General features: G+C 41.3%; 1 protein-coding gene across 1 annotated transcript in view; it reads right to left on the bottom strand.

Annotated features, from left to right (window-relative positions):
* grin2ab (glutamate receptor, ionotropic, N-methyl D-aspartate 2A, b) overlaps positions 1-1858 on the bottom strand; it is a 208682-nt gene extending 206824 nt beyond the window's left edge. Inside the window, exons 1-2 of the mRNA XM_047366647.1 lie at positions 1690-1858; positions 405-623 (exon numbers count right to left, since the gene is read on the bottom strand). Of these exons, the coding sequence (XP_047222603.1) occupies positions 405-623; positions 1690-1707 (237 nt within the window). The 5' untranslated portion in view covers positions 1708-1858. The remainder of the gene's footprint in view (positions 1-404; positions 624-1689) is intronic.
* Positions 1859-15686: the final 13828 nt, after the last annotated feature.

Below are 15686 nucleotides of genomic sequence, written 5' to 3'. Positions count from 1 at the left end.
TTTGCAGACAGGGATATATCTCATTGAGATTTATGGGATTTAGAGCCATCCTATACTCTCTTGACAGAAAAACATGGTGTTATGGATAATTTTTCTATGCAATGCAACATCTGTGTGCATGAATGTGTGTGTGTGTGTGTGTGTGTAAAGCCTTCAGAAAAGCTTTGTGTGTCAGACCTGGCACGTAAAAGCAGGAGGAAAACGCAAGAAAATGTGTTTCCACAACGTGACTGCATTCAAAAGCCTGAAAACTGTAATTTGCTATATGAATTCATTACACGGCGTTCTCATCAAGCAGCAGAAAGCTGGTTGAGGGAGGTAGAGAGGGGGGCATAATGTGATGCAACAGCGCCCCTTAGCGACGGGCTGACAAGTCTGATTTTTCTCAGCAGTTGTTTCTTTACCTTCAGTGTCACAAAGAAGCGTGGCTGCTGCTGCGGAGTCGGGGTTGTGGACGTTTTGTGCCTTCTTCTTCGGAGTCCGTGCGTGGAATGTTGCTGCTGGGTTGTACTCCCGTGGGGCGAGCGCCCGAGCAGGCGGCCGCAGAGACCTGTGCTTTTTCTGGCATTTTGGTTCCTTCTCACAGCATCCGTGAAACCAGAGGAACCGTGTTCAAACTTGATCTGGGAAAAACAAGAGGAGACCAAATATTTATGAAAGCTGCAGGTTTGGGAAGACTTGCTGGTTTCAACTTTTAAAAGCCACACGTTTTTGTTTTGTGGCTAAATTCAATTCACTTTATTTATATAACGCTAATTACACAACAAATGTCTTCTCAAGGCACAAAACAACAACATGGAGATGGGCTATATAATCACCTGCATCCGATTGAATTCAATCACATGCAGATATCTTAAATTAAAATACAAACTGTCCAATTCGATTCAATTTATATTCAGCCAAGATTCATAACAAATGCAATTTCAAGGGATTTTATTAGGAAAACAGTTCATATCAACAGGTATATAGCAATAATCAACATACAATTAGGCTACATAGTCCGATTCGATTCTAGTAAAATTACAATGTGTTCAGATCAAGTTTCGACTGCCAGTTGGTAAAAAGTTGTCTATCTAAGGAAGCCCAGCCAATTGCATCAAATCATTGCTTCGCATTCCTCATGACTCAGGCTATTTGTTTTGCAGCCTAAAAAGCTCACTCTGAGTGCGCATCTTGGTGCGTTCCTGCGCACATGTGCCTATATGTTTAATAAGGATGTGTGCGCTCGTCTCATTTTAAGGGAGGGTTATGCTACTGGATGGAGAGTTCGCGTGACGAAAACGCACGTTTAAATTCAAAGGTGGAATGGTGTGCGACAAATTATAGGCGGGAGCAATGTTTCTATCTACGAGAAACACACACACGGGTGAGAGAGAGAGAGAGAGTGTGTGTGTGTGTGTGTGCAAAAAAATGAGAGTGGAAAAACAGCCTGTGGCTCCTCAGTGAAAATTCCCCTCACGCTCCTCTCTCTTCTATGTAGGGCATGCAGCAGGTTGTGTGTCGAGGACTCGGACAAACGGCGGAGCGAACCTGCCGCTGTGCTCCACTTTGAGGAGATGGCGAGGGAAATTGGGCTAAACAGAAACCGCCGAGGCAAAGCAGTCGCCAAACATACCCAAAGAAAGGAGTTAATTACTATTACGGTTAATATTAATATTAAAAATGAAAAGAAAGCTGAATTTGTCTCACCCCATTCCCGTGACACATCTCTCCAGGCGGCCAGGTGGAGATGACATTGCAGCCTGTTACTCCATTCGGGTGGGAATAACCAACGTCCCCCTCCGTCAGATTAATCCATCCATTTCATCTCCGTCCAGAAGGGCAACATAAAACTGATAAATCCACCTGTCTGGCTCTGGAGACCTGCCACCCCCCCTCCACCTCCACCTCCGCCGCCACCGCCACCGTTCTCACCCCCCCCTCCTCCGGTAAAAAGGTAGTGAAAGCCTTTCCTCTCCGGTTGAGGCGTCAGAAGCGGTCCATTTAGCCGAAGCCGTTTGACTCGCGGCTGTCAGTCAGACTCCGGAACAGCGTTTGGGTTTTTGGGATCTCCAGCGGCAGCCCCGCGCGTTCCGCAGTGAGAGGGCTCGTGGACAGGTCCGCGCGCCTCCTCCTCCTCCTCTCCTCTCCTGTCCTCTTCCTCCTCCTCCTTCTTGCGCCGCTCTCCGAATTCTTAGAGACTGAAGGGGGGATTCCGTCACAAATAACATCAAAACACTCAGAGAGAGCGAGAAGGTAGAAGAGAAAAAAATCCACGCACACTCTCTCCCTCTCCTCTCACTCTGCCCTCAGCGCTCCCTCTCTTTCTCCCTGTTTTCCCTCAGAGCCAAGCACGCCGAACAATTTGGAACAAGTTTAAAATGGGTTGACTTATTTTTTGATTTTGTGTAGGCTTCTTTGGTTGCGCGACAGAGGAGGTAAATATTCTCCGGCAGTCTCTTTACCCCCGCAGCCCACCCACGCTTCGCTGGCTGGAGGTACTCACACATCAGCCTAGTTAATTAAACATATAAGGGGGTAGAAGGGGTAGTGGCGAGGGCGCAGACTTCATCTTCCCATTGTAAATGAGAAGAGATATACTTTATATATGTTGAGTTAACAATTCAGGGACGCCTCCAGAGAGTTTTGTAACGGGCAGATGGGACCATTAATAATAGTAAATTACAATCTCACGGAAAGTTAATTCATTTCATTAATTGAATTCAAAAAGCTACTCGTATATTATATAGATTCGTCTCACAAAGAGATGCATTTAGTACATTTGTGTCTGGTAATTTTGATTAGTATCGCTTAGTGAAAATCGAATATTGTTTTTTTTTTTGTTTGTTTGTTTTGTTTTTAGAAAACTTGAATATTACATAAGAGCGATTAAAAAGGGATTTAAAAAGCACAAAATGACTGGTACCCTACCCAAAGAGGGTAAGGAACAAAAGCGCGTTGCTAAGTAAGCTGAATGTTCACAGCGTGCTGCATCCAAGTATATTAGTGGAAAGTTGAGTGGAGGGAGAAACTACAGTAAAGAAAGGTGCATGAACAAAAACGATAACCTTGGGCTTGAAATAATTGTGAAGAACAGCCTGTTCAAGATTTTCTCAAGCCATTAACTGTTGCTGGAGTCAGTGCTTCAAAAGGTACCTCACACAGACACATTCAGGACATGGTCTACAATGGTGAGATTATTTTGGCTAAGCCTATTCTGAACATGAGTAGTGTCTTACTTTGGCTGAGGAGAAAACTGCTGGGCTTTCTCAAGACCAAAGTAAGAGCAGACATTTTACCAAGAGATTTTAGAGCACTTCATGTTTCCCTCTGCTGACATGCCTCATGGAGAGCTGATTACATTTTCCAGCAGGATTTAGTACTTTACCCACAATGGCAAAAGTACCTATACCAGCATTAATCATCATGGTATTACTGTGCTTGAGTGACTGACCTAAAACCCCAAAGACATGCAAAAGGAGCCCAGACCAAGTATTGAGTTTATTTGCTGTACATTGCCAAAATGTACAGCACAAACGTAACTGTGGGTTTGCATTAGCTGTAAGCTATAATCATCAAAATTTACACGAGTAATCACTTTAAATTTATCATTGTGTGTATTGAATCTATGTGTGTTTCACTTTTTGAGCTGCATATAGAAATAAACCAGTAACTGTATGTGATTCGGGTGTGACCTGAAGACAGTGCGATGAGTGACAAAAACGACAATTTTCGCTCTACATAAATGAAAACATAGCAAAGCTTATATTTTTCTGCTTTTAAATAATTTAAAAAGTGGGTTTTATATAAGACCGCGAGGCAATAGCCTGGTTGGGGGCAACAAATATAAGAGGGCGGCCACGGATCCCTCGATAACACCCACCCACCCTGCCGCAACGTGTGCGGTTATTTATATTGAACTGTAACTTGACTGTGCGTTGAAACCGACGTGTCTCTTCTCCTTCTCCGTCCTCATGGGCTCCTCTCTCTCGCTTCTCACTGCGCGTTTCGCCTATTCTTCGGGAAATGAGGGCGCACGAGGCGGTTTGGCACACGTGCAAAGCACCGCTTGTTGTGGCATCACCACCTTGTCCCAGCTCTCCCACACCGAACCCGCGTACGTGCGATCGCGGCGTCGCTAGTGTTAAGCTGTTGTGTGCGCTCCAGTGACGCCTGTCACCGCGTCAAACGAGCGCCGCTCATTCGCGCCTCAGCTCCTCGTCAACTGCGCACTGATAAACAAAAATACATAAATAAAAAACTCAATATCTACCCTAATATCCTTTGCAATCGAATCTGGCTGTCCCCGGTGCAGAAAGCCTCAAAATGAAAACGCCGCGCGGTTCTTTCGCACAATTACTCCAAGCAGACGTTTATTGCGTTGTTGCGTCACAAAGTTTTTTGAGGCTCTATGAGATTTGGGAAAACAGAGGCGACGTTTGTGAACTACACAGTCTCAATTAAACATAATTATTAGATGAAAACTGCGGCACTGGGGAGAGGGATGGGGGGAAGGGGGTGTCCTCGGGGAGCGCTGACAACCCCGTCCTTCCCTCTCTCCCTCTCACTCATACTCTCTCTCTCTTCGCTTCTCCCCTCTGGGTGTTGCCTTGTAGTCCCATTGCAAACAGATGGTGAAGATAGCCTACTGCAAGGGGTCATGTTGGTCGACTGGGACTGACTGTCATAAGCTGAATTACCCTCAGAGGCAAGAAACAAGGCTGCCAAAGCAGATCAAAGGGCTCGTTATTAAGGAGCAGTTCACTGCCCTCTTCTTCCTTCTCCACCTCCTCCTTCTTCTATCCCTAGAATAAAAACCTCCACCTGTTGAGGTCCTCTATCCTCCTCCAGATCCACAGCCTCCTGGGCTTGGAATGAAAGAGATGCATGATTGCATAATCTGGGCATAAAAGAGAGGGAGAAAGACCACACTGAGTAGATAATGGTTTATTTTTCTTCAGAGGAGAAAAATCCCAGGGTTCTGAAATATAAAAAATACATCCAGTTGGGACAGGCCAGCGAAAGGACAACCCCTTGGGGGTGGGGGGTGACTTTTAAGTATTAGCATTGACTCTCATTCAAGCTCTTCTTCACTAAAGAAGATTATCTGTAGAGTCTGGCTGAAGTTGTCTTATTCTATATTTAAACACAAAGCTGTTGCCAGGGAAATAATATCATACATGTGTTGGGTCGTCATAAATAAGCTTTTAGAAGCTGTGCTTTTCTTTAATCACATGCATTCCTGCAGACCTACCTGTAGTAATTTCTGGGACATGAACTTTCTTTGGGTGCTGCATATGCAGACTTCATCATGTCTTTCTCTTTCCATTTTAACATGTGATTCACCTCAGCTCTGTCTGCATTGCAAGAATTTAAAAAGTGATGGTGGTAGGGTGGGGGGTGGAGGGATTGGAACCATCTGAACATGTGTCTCTTACTATAATAGATTTATAACTGGTGGCCTCAGTTGTCGTGCATCTTTCATAGGCCACCAGCAGTCAGAGGAGAAGTTACCCTAGACATGTCAAACTGCAGACACAACGATGGACAAACATGCAGACTCTCAGCTGAGGTTCAGATGGGCCTTGCAGCATCACAGCACCCCAACAACCTGCAATTATCTCTTCATTTCCGCTGTCTAATTAAATTCAACAAGCCTTCTTGCTAAAAGCTCATAGTGTTGTGTTATTATAGAATATTTGAAAAACACCAGAGAGTCATTATCGCTGTGTAGCATGTCAACAGTGTGCTAACTATTTTGTTATTACTCTGTATAATTATTAAAGTAGAAAGCTCATTTCACTATTATTGTTTGGTTAATAGTCATAAGCCCAGCGCTCTCTACTCTTCCTGGAATGAATCAGACGACAGGAAAAGGAGTCTAATTAAAACATCTCCAGCTATGCAACCAGCGAGCAAGCAAAGAAACCAACTGTTAAGAGAAAAGTTAACGAATAAACAGATAAACTACAGGGGAGAGAGCATGATTACACAAGGCTGACAAAAAAGAGAGATGTATCTGATTATGTAATTTTTGTATCCATGGGAACTGAGTTTTTCAGTGTCACCATTTGTTGTTATGTCAGAGGCACAACCCAGAAACACATGTTTTATGGCGTTCTAATGGTGCTGGTGGACAACCCGTATCCATGTATAAGCAACTGGCTGCACTGACTGTATGGTCTCAGCCACACATTTACCCAGCTGTGGTCCATCCTCACTGATTAATCCCTGTGGCAGCCTGTCCAGGGCTTGACTAATGTGAAATTTACTTTAAAGAGCCCCTGCCAATAGGAAACTGAAACCTGCAATATAATACCGTAAGTCTTAATGTAGCGTTGACACCTTTTTTTTTTTTTTACTATATACACAGTTTTATGACATTAAGCATCAATTTAAACATTCTGGCATGCATCTCTAACTCCATCCATCCATCCATCCATCCATCCATCCATCCATCCATCCATCCATCCAACCATCTTGATTTGAGTGCAGTAATAACAGGACCAACAAGAATGGAAATATATTCCCCTCTGTGATTTCTGGGTCTCCCCTGGGGGTCTCCTTTCAGTAGGGCATGCCCACAAAAACCTCCAAATGAACATGCTTTGGAGGCATACTGCTCAAACACAGCCAACTCAATTAATACGTTCCGATGTCGTAACGAATCAGTTGAGGTGGATTTGTCATCAACTGAGACAAAACAAATTACTGGACTGGAAAATCATCAGTGATTTTGAAGTCCAGTCAATTCTTCAGGTTTTAAAAATATCGCTGGATATAACGTCTTGGAGCATTGGTAAACTGGCAGGGTTATTTAATAAACAAAATTACATAGCTGTATTTTTTGATCAGTATCAAAAGCAGTGACTGCTACCTTACCCAGGATCTCATCCTACTAGCTTCACAGATGGCTGCAAACAGCTCTGGTTCACACTAAAACTCATGGCCTGAAAACGCTTACAGAACCTTATCATCTGGAAAAGGCAAAGTTGAGATTAAGATCCTTGAGATCCTGTCCAGGATCCGAGACAAGGGGCAGCTCTCGAGGAGTCCAATCACCACTAGAAAAAACTTGCTTTATGTTCAAGATGTGGGCACAGCTGCTTTGGTTATAGGTCTTTAAACCATCCTGCCTGCCGATATCATCACATAACTCCCACAACGTTCCTTGATAGATAAAATCAAAAGCCTTTTCCAGATCCACAACACATATGTTGACTGGGTACTAAATATCTCTAAGCAACTTTGCTAGGGTAAAAATTGGGTCCACTGCTCCTTCTGAATCCGAGGTATGAAAACCAGTTGAGGGTCCTTTCCACACCATGGCACAGCTCTGTCCAAATTGCTCGCTATGAAGGCCAAAATTGTCAAGTTGAAATTATTTGGACTCACAAAAATGAGATTTTCTTTAGTTAGAAAGGCACATTTTTTTACTTTGACCTTGAGAAAAAAAGAGGTCTGATTTTTGTAAAAAAAAAAAAAAAAAAGTATCATTGTGGATCCAAAACATTAACAGTTTGAAGAAATCTTATGGTTTCAAAAGTTTGGGGGGTTGATTGTTTTTTTTATTTTTATTTAGAAAAAGATGTCAGTCTATCCTCCCTCAGCAACAGGATATGGGTCACTCTTTCTTCACGAAGATTATTTAGCCAAGAGTAATGAATGTGTGTTCCGAAGTCTGTTTTTGAGTAATAGTCACCAAATGGTTGTGGTCCTAGTTATTATGAAAATCAAATGAAGGCAAAAAACATGGCTAAGAATAGATAAACACTTTATGTTGTACCTTTGATTTTCTCCTTTAAGAATTTCTAAACTTGTCCGTAAAAGTCTTGCTCTAAGAATTTAAATAAGGGTCCATCTGCATTAACTGCACTTTCTTGTCCTTCTTCTTAAAGACTTGGACCATCGTCCCAGTCCGCCACACCACCTGTATTGCCCCACTACACCAAGTAACACTGAAGGAACATGTCAACCCTAATGGCCCCACATCGTCTATAGCATCTTAGGATGAATCATCTACTCTGGCATCCTGCCGTCAGGGAAGCTTTTTAACTACCACAATTATTCTAATGCCAGTTGACATCAAGTCTTAATGTCACATATTTGGCAAAAATCGTTTATTATGTACATCGGTACATTAATCACATGAATTCTTTTTTTACATAGTAGGGCCTCACAGTTATGCTCAAAACACTTTGATAGCTCCAGCTAAAACCACACTAGGAGCTTCATGCCAGGAGAAACTAGAGGTTATCTGACAACCATCAGGACTTTGATTGTCAGACTAACTCAATAAAAATGCACAACAGCGTGATTCACTTCTAAAACTGCAGCTGGCAGGGAGCTGGTTGGTAAAGAAAGTAGGTGGGCTGCATTCAGCCTAATGACTGCAACAAGAGCTCAGAAAAGAGGCGAGCCTACAGGACTGATTTGTCTTTTACACAATGAACACTCCTCACTTTGGTCTCAGATGAGGCACCACCATAGCTACAGCACATGGCTTTATATAGACGCAGGAAATGAATCACTCCATCAGTAAATGGAATCAAAATAAATCTGAAATTTATTTGAGGCGCTCTATGTGGAGCAGAACGCTTTGAGATCTGGCATTTACCAAGATACACCATCGTTTACAGCTGCTCTCTCTTTTTCACTTTTTACTTCGTCTCCCTACAACTCTCCACCTTATTTTGCTCTGTCACCCACATAGAGTGGGTGACCTGGAATACTCTCCCACAGACGGCTCTGCTTCCAGCCAGAGAGGCAGCACTCGGATCTCGGGCCACTCTTCCTTTGGCAGAATCATCAACCATTGAAATTTATAGGCATCTCTGAGAAGCACACCTCTCAAAAATTGATAGGTGATTACTTCCTGTCATAGTGCTGATCACAGTGAAAAGTTAATGAGTCCATGAGCCAAATCAATTAGCAGGGAGTGATGCACTGCTGCCTATTTCACTTGACTTCATCAGCAATTATTCTTAGCTTCAAAAGCTCAGTGAAAATTTAAATAATTAACTGCAAGAAATAAATTAGAAAATTTTCAATCTCATATAAACCCACTCTTAATGAAAATCAACTGTTTCCTCTTTCCTTTCCTTGACTATTTTCTAAAAAATCAAATATGCATAAATTATATGTTCCCTTTATTTTAATAAGGTATTATATTTGCAGCAAGTGGTGCTCAGTCACCTTATTGTCTATGAATTCCATGCAAAATAATCACTGAAAGGTCTGAAGTATTTACAGGCAGACATCGCAGAGGTTTAGTGGTAAGAGGATCTCAGGTTTGAAACTTGGTTTCACAGCCCTGTGATTTTTGAAGTCTGAATGTTCACTGAATGTCTGTGAGGGATGCAAAATGCTGTGTGGTCCAAAAAACTAATGTTGCACATCACCCTGAACACACCATTGCCATTGTAGCACACGTTGGTAGATGTTGGAAGATGGTTGGAGCAAAATGCAGGGCATGGCTTGAAGAAAATCTAGCAGAAGAATGACCATAAACATACAGCCAGAACATTAGTGAAATGGTTCACAACAAAAAATATTCATGTGTTAGAATGCCCCAGACAATGTCCAGACCTAAATCCAATTGGGAATCTGTGGCTGAAATGAAAATTGATGTTCCTAGATGCTCTCCAACCAATCTGTCTGAAGCTATTCTGCTTAGAAAAATTGGAAAAGATTCTCTAGGCTCCAAAAAAAACAGCCATAGCTGTTGATAGACACTGTAACAATGATAAAATCAACTTCAGCAGTATATTAAGTTGAAGTAATCATCTTCTCTCTGACCTTATCAGCCTTTCACATCACTGTGGACGAATCTTGACCCATTTAACTTTATAATGGTGCTTCAGTTGATTAAGGTTTTCAGACATTTGTTTAGGCATGGTCCTCCTAACATCACTCAACATTTTAATAGGGTAAGGGTTTGGATGTTGATCAGTGTTGAACATCTTGATTTTTTACTTACAATAATTGTCTTGTAAGCTTAAACTGTGGACTCAAGCTTAACGGTTTTTCATCCATGAATCGGTAAAATGCTTTTTCCAGGTCAGAGGTGAGGCTGCCCCAAGCAGAGTTTAAGCATCTTGGTTCCGTAGTCAAGAATGAAGGTGGAATTGAGTTTGAGAGCGTTAGATGAGTTGGATGGATTGGATGGATGGATCAGTCCACTCCACAGACTACTAAATTGTTAGGTTTAAACACCAAACACTTTCACAATTCTGCACAAAGAAAGACACAGAGAAGTTAGTTCATTTTAACCTGCAGGTGAGAGTGTTTCAGAGGCTGCTCAGTTACAATCCTCCACCAACACTCTGAAGACAGCCTCTGCTCCCTCTGCATTTTATTGATAAGAGATAAGAGAAAAAACGCCCTGGTTACAAAATGCTCCAACCACTAAAGGGAGGGATGCACACTCATAAGATTGGAAACAGCTGCACCGACAGAATGTTCTAGAACATCCTGTCTCTATCTTGCAGCTCTTGTACATATAAGATATAATCACTCTGAACAGCAAGCTTCACTTCTATTAAAGTTAAAACATATATAATCATTAATTAACCCTAACATTTTCCTCCTCTTTATAAATGTTTTAACACTTGATACATCAATCATTAACCTTTTCTTCTCAGATTTTCAGTTAAGACATCATGGTGTGTTTTATCTGTACATGTCATTAAAAAAGTAGCAGGAGGTCTTTAAGTTTACTGTATACAACTAATTGTCGTCAGGGTCAAGATACAGATCAGGGAAATGCAGAGAAGTCTCTTCTTCTTCCTGGTCATCATCATCATCATCACTGGCTCCTTCTGTCTCCTCAGGTCTCAGGAGGGCATACATCTCTGACATTTCTGTTTTGACTGGCTGAATAGCAGAGGTTATTATGCGAGTGCACAAAGCTCTTATACACGGAATACAGCAACATCCACACAATGTGAGAATAGCTGCAAAGACTGCTATTGACATAAGGATAGACAACACTAATTGTTTATATTTACCAAACATTTCTCCAAACCCATCCCACATTGTGGTGTCAACTCCAGAATGATCTTTCATTTTGCTGTTAAGTGACCTAAGGCCCTCCAGGGCCTTGGTGAGGCTCCCATCAGCTGCGGTGTTATTTGGAATAAATGTACAACATTGATGCCCAAATATTGAACATACTCCACCTTTTTCAGCTAAGAGCATATCGACAGCAATTCTATTTTGGAAAGCCATTAAAGAGGTAGCTGACAATTGTTCATGGATGGCTGAGAATCCTTCTTCAGTTTTATTTCCTAGTCGTTGCACATTGTAATGGATGTAATTTATTCTGTCAACATTTTTATTTATTGTGCACCACCAGCATATGGTGGATTCAAAACCTGCTGCTACTTGATCTGCTAATTTATATTCATCAGGAACTCCTCTTGGTATTCCTATGCTATCTATATAAGTAGGGTCGTCTTTACTCCATCCTGATCTTTTTACTCTACTTTTCCAGGTATGTGGAAATATACTGGCTACTGTTCCCAACAACTCTGCCACTGAGAGTGGAATGACAGACACGGGAAATATTAATGACACTGATGCACACAAACCAGTTGTGTTGTATGGCAACCTGTCATACAGTTTATCGTCTCCACACCACCACCAGATGTCGCTGCGTGCTTTAGGTTTAAAGCTGACACCTACTGCTATGATGGAGTGACATTGATCTTTATTGAGTCTGCTTATGTTTGATCCCACACCTGTTCGGTTTATACAGGAAAAATTTCCTGGAGCAACCTTATTTGAAAACATCGGTTTTTGTTTTTCGGCGGTAGTCAAAGGATAAATCTTATCCCACATAGTACAGTTTGTTGAGAGTCTTGTGCTGTTCATTACTTCTACTAAGCATTTTTCTGTCAACGTTGAGGGAACCACTTGTAGCAGGGGTCTGGCTCCCATGCATACTACACAATCTGTTTTTACTGCCTGGGCAGCCTGTTCTGCCATTAAGAGCCAGTTGTTATCTATTTTAGATATTCCTGTAGTTATTTTAAACCAGTCATCCGGGGTTACTGGTTCTGTCTTAAACTCCACTAATAGTTTTAGCCCCATATGCCATTTGTTTGTTGTGTTTTCAGGTGTGGCGGCATCATGCCGTATTACCGCAAGTGGCTTAGTAATGTTTTTAACGCATATTTGAATCTGCCAGTAATATTGGCCTTGGCTAGAATCTACATATGGTGCCGCCACAAAGTCTGTACATCCCGTGTTGTTGGGGGAGATTACAGTCAAGGTTAGACCTCCTTCATCTTTTATCAGGGTCAATTGTCTTCTCCATTTAATTGCTGGACCTGTGGACCAATCAGACCAGTCCTGTCCTGTTTCTGCTACTAAGTATTTCCAACTCCACCATTGCACATCTCCATAGGTCAAATACCACTCCCACTTCTTATACAATGCGGCATGTTTGTTTGCGCCATCACGTGCTGTTCCAAGCGTTCCCCAGGGTATTTTTACTGTAGTGGTTTTTTGTATTGGTACACATAGTTTTGTGGTTCTGATGCCTACATCATTTGGGCAGGAATTAACATTTATTTGTCTTTTACTCAAATCTTTTCTTTCTTCGTAAAAACGTTCCCATAGTAAAATAGCTCCTACAATTACCACTGAGATTATTCCAGCTACTAGCACTATTTTCTTGTGTGTGGGGGTGTACATCTTACTTATAGATTGGAACCTTTCCTAAGCACCTTTAAACAGAGTTGTGGAGATCTTCACCGGTTTGAGACAATTGTAAACTATAATTACAATTCCCTTTGTAGCCGGACTTTCCTCTGTAGGTTTGTTGAAAAGTCACAATGCTACAGCAGATACCACAATGCTATGACCACAACACAAATTATGATGGTTAGAATATACACTGCTATTAAGAAACTTATTTTAGTCATGTTCTATTATTCTTTTACAATGTGTCAGATGGATCCATGAGTTTCTTTCTGCAATCTTAATTGCAGTTCCAGTGGTCAACAACACCTGATAGGGACCTTCCCACTTAGGTGAATGCCAATGCTTCTTCTTTATGCTTTTTATCAGGACCCAGTCTCCAGGTTCAACTAATGGTTTTTCCTGTGTAGACACAAAAGGCTCATGGTCACTTGCGTGTTCATCTGTTTGTTGTTTTTGCTGTAACATTTTTCTCATGTAATCTGCTAGTGTGCTTTCATCATCAGTTTCCCATTTATTTTTAAAGAATGGTAATCTATATGGCCTCCCAAACAGGGTTTCATAGGGTGTTAGTCCTCCTGTGCTTGTGATGTTTATGTAGAGCTTTACTAAGTCTAAACATTTAGTCCATGGTCTTCCTGTTTCTTCCATGCACTTTTTTAATCGATTTTTTATTGTTCCATTCATTCGTTCTACTAGACCAGCGCTTTGAGGGTGATAAGCGCAGTGATGTCTAAGATCCATTTGTAGGGCTTCTCCTATTTTTTCTATCATTTGATTGACGAAATGAGTTCCATTATCACTATATATTTTTTCTGGAATTCCATATCTAGGTATGATATCTTTACATAGTGCTTTTGCTACGGTCAATGCATCAGGATTTTGTGTAGGAAATAACTCTATCCATTTAGAAAAAGAGTCTATTATTACTAAACAGTACTTTTTTCCTTCACTTTTATTTAATTCTATGAAATCCATATGTATGTGTTGGAAAGGATATTTTGCTTTGGGGAACTGTCCCCTTTTTGGTCTGAAGTTCCCTTGTGCATTGTGTTTGGCACAGATCAAACATGTTCTACAAAAATTTTTTGAATAAGAGTTAAATCCATATGTTGTGTATATTTTGTTCACTAATCCTACCATTCCTCCTCTCGAGACATGAGAAACTCCATGACTCGATATTGCTGCCCATTTGTATAGGTTTTTTGGTAGGATAGGTTTATTTTCTGGTCAGGTGTATATTCCTTCTTTAAGTTGAGCTCTCTTTTTTAGCCAGGTTTGTATTTCATTTTGGGGTGATTGTTGTTGCATTTCCAGTAATGTTTCATCTTTTAGTTCCATTGTTACTAGGAGAAGACTACTTGGTTGTTGTTCTGCAGCTGCTTTAGCAGTTTTATCAGCAAAGGCGTTGCCTTTAGTCACAGTGTCTGTTCCTGTGGTGTGTGCTGCACATTTGCATATTGCAAGCTTTTTTGGCAGTTGGACTGCTTGCAATAGCTCTGTTAATAGTGCTGCATGTGTTACAGGTTTTCCAGTGGAGGTAATCATACCCCTATTTTTCCAATGTTGTGCAAAAGTATGCGTTGTTGCATATGCATACTGGCTATCAGTGTATATTGTTGCACTTTTTCCTGTCATTAATTTGCATGCTTCAGTTAAGGCTACTAACTCAGCAGCTTGCGCTGAGTAGTGTGAAGGGAGTGCTTCTGCTTTTAGTACTTTATTAAGAGTCACTACAGCATATCCGGTTTTTGTTTTACCTTTCTCATCCTTTTTGGAAGACCCGTCTACAAATAATATTTCTCCTTCTGTCAAAGGAGTATCTTTTAAGTCTTTTCTGCTTTTTGCTATTTCCTCAGATAATGTTTCACAATCATGAGTTTCTCCATCCTCCTCTGTGGGGATTAATGTTGCTGGGTTTAGTGCTGTACACCGTTCTATTTTGAGATGTGGTTGTGACAGCAGGATAGACATACAGGAAAGATGTCTTGCAGGTGACAGAAAACTCATTTTAGTTTGCAAAAGCAGTGCTGAAACTGCATGAGGTACTTTCAAAGTGAGTGGATGGAATAGTACAACATCTGCGCTAGACGTGACTGCTAGGGAAGCAGCCACCACTGCTCTAACGCAATGTGGAAGGGCACACGCCACTGCATCCATTTTGGTTGAATAGTAGGCTACTGGTTTATATTTACTTCCATGTAGCTGTGTCAACACGGAGGTCATGAAATTTCCTTTGCAGTCTACCATTTGTACAAAGTCTTTGTTGTAATCTGGTAATGCTAACACACAACTTCCCACCATAGTTTGTTTCAATTTACAGAGTGCATCTTCTGCTTCAGAACTCCATTTTAGGTAGTCAGACATTTTAAGTTCCTCTTTGTACATCAGGCTTTGCAAGGGTGCTGTTAGCTCTGCATAATTTGGCACCCAACTTCTACAGTAATTAGTGAGTCCTAAAAAAGACATCATTTGTTTCTTTGTCAATGGTTTTGGTGCTTGCAGAATTGCAGTTTTCCTTTCTTCCATTATTGTTTTTCCCCCTGAACTGAGCTGATGGCCCAGATATTTCACACTTTCCTTACAAAACTGTAATTTGTTTTTGCTGACTTTGTGGCCTTCTTTAGCCAAATGTTTCAGGAGTGCTATGGAGTCTTTTTTGCATTTTTCTTCGGTTTCAGATGCAACTAGTATGTCATCCACATACGTGAGCAATTGGCTCTGTTGTGGTGGGTCAAAAGTGGCCAAGCTGGATGTAAGAACTTGGGAGTAGATGGTGGGGCTTTCACAATATCCTTGTGGTAATCTGGTATAAGTGTATCTTTTCCCTTTAAAGGTGAAAGCAAACCAGTATTGACTGTCTTTGTGTAGTGGTACAGAAAAGAATGCATTGCTTATGTCCACCACAGTGAAGTATTTTGCTTTTGGGTTCAAAGAGTTTAATAACGTGTGTGGATCTGCTACACACAGAGATCTTTGTATTACTGCATTATTTACCGCTT

The sequence above is a fragment of the Girardinichthys multiradiatus genome, chromosome 5 (assembly GCF_021462225.1).
Source record: "Girardinichthys multiradiatus isolate DD_20200921_A chromosome 5, DD_fGirMul_XY1, whole genome shotgun sequence".
NCBI lineage: Eukaryota > Metazoa > Chordata > Actinopteri > Cyprinodontiformes > Goodeidae > Girardinichthys > Girardinichthys multiradiatus.
This window is presented reverse-complemented; position numbering and strand designations above follow the sequence as displayed.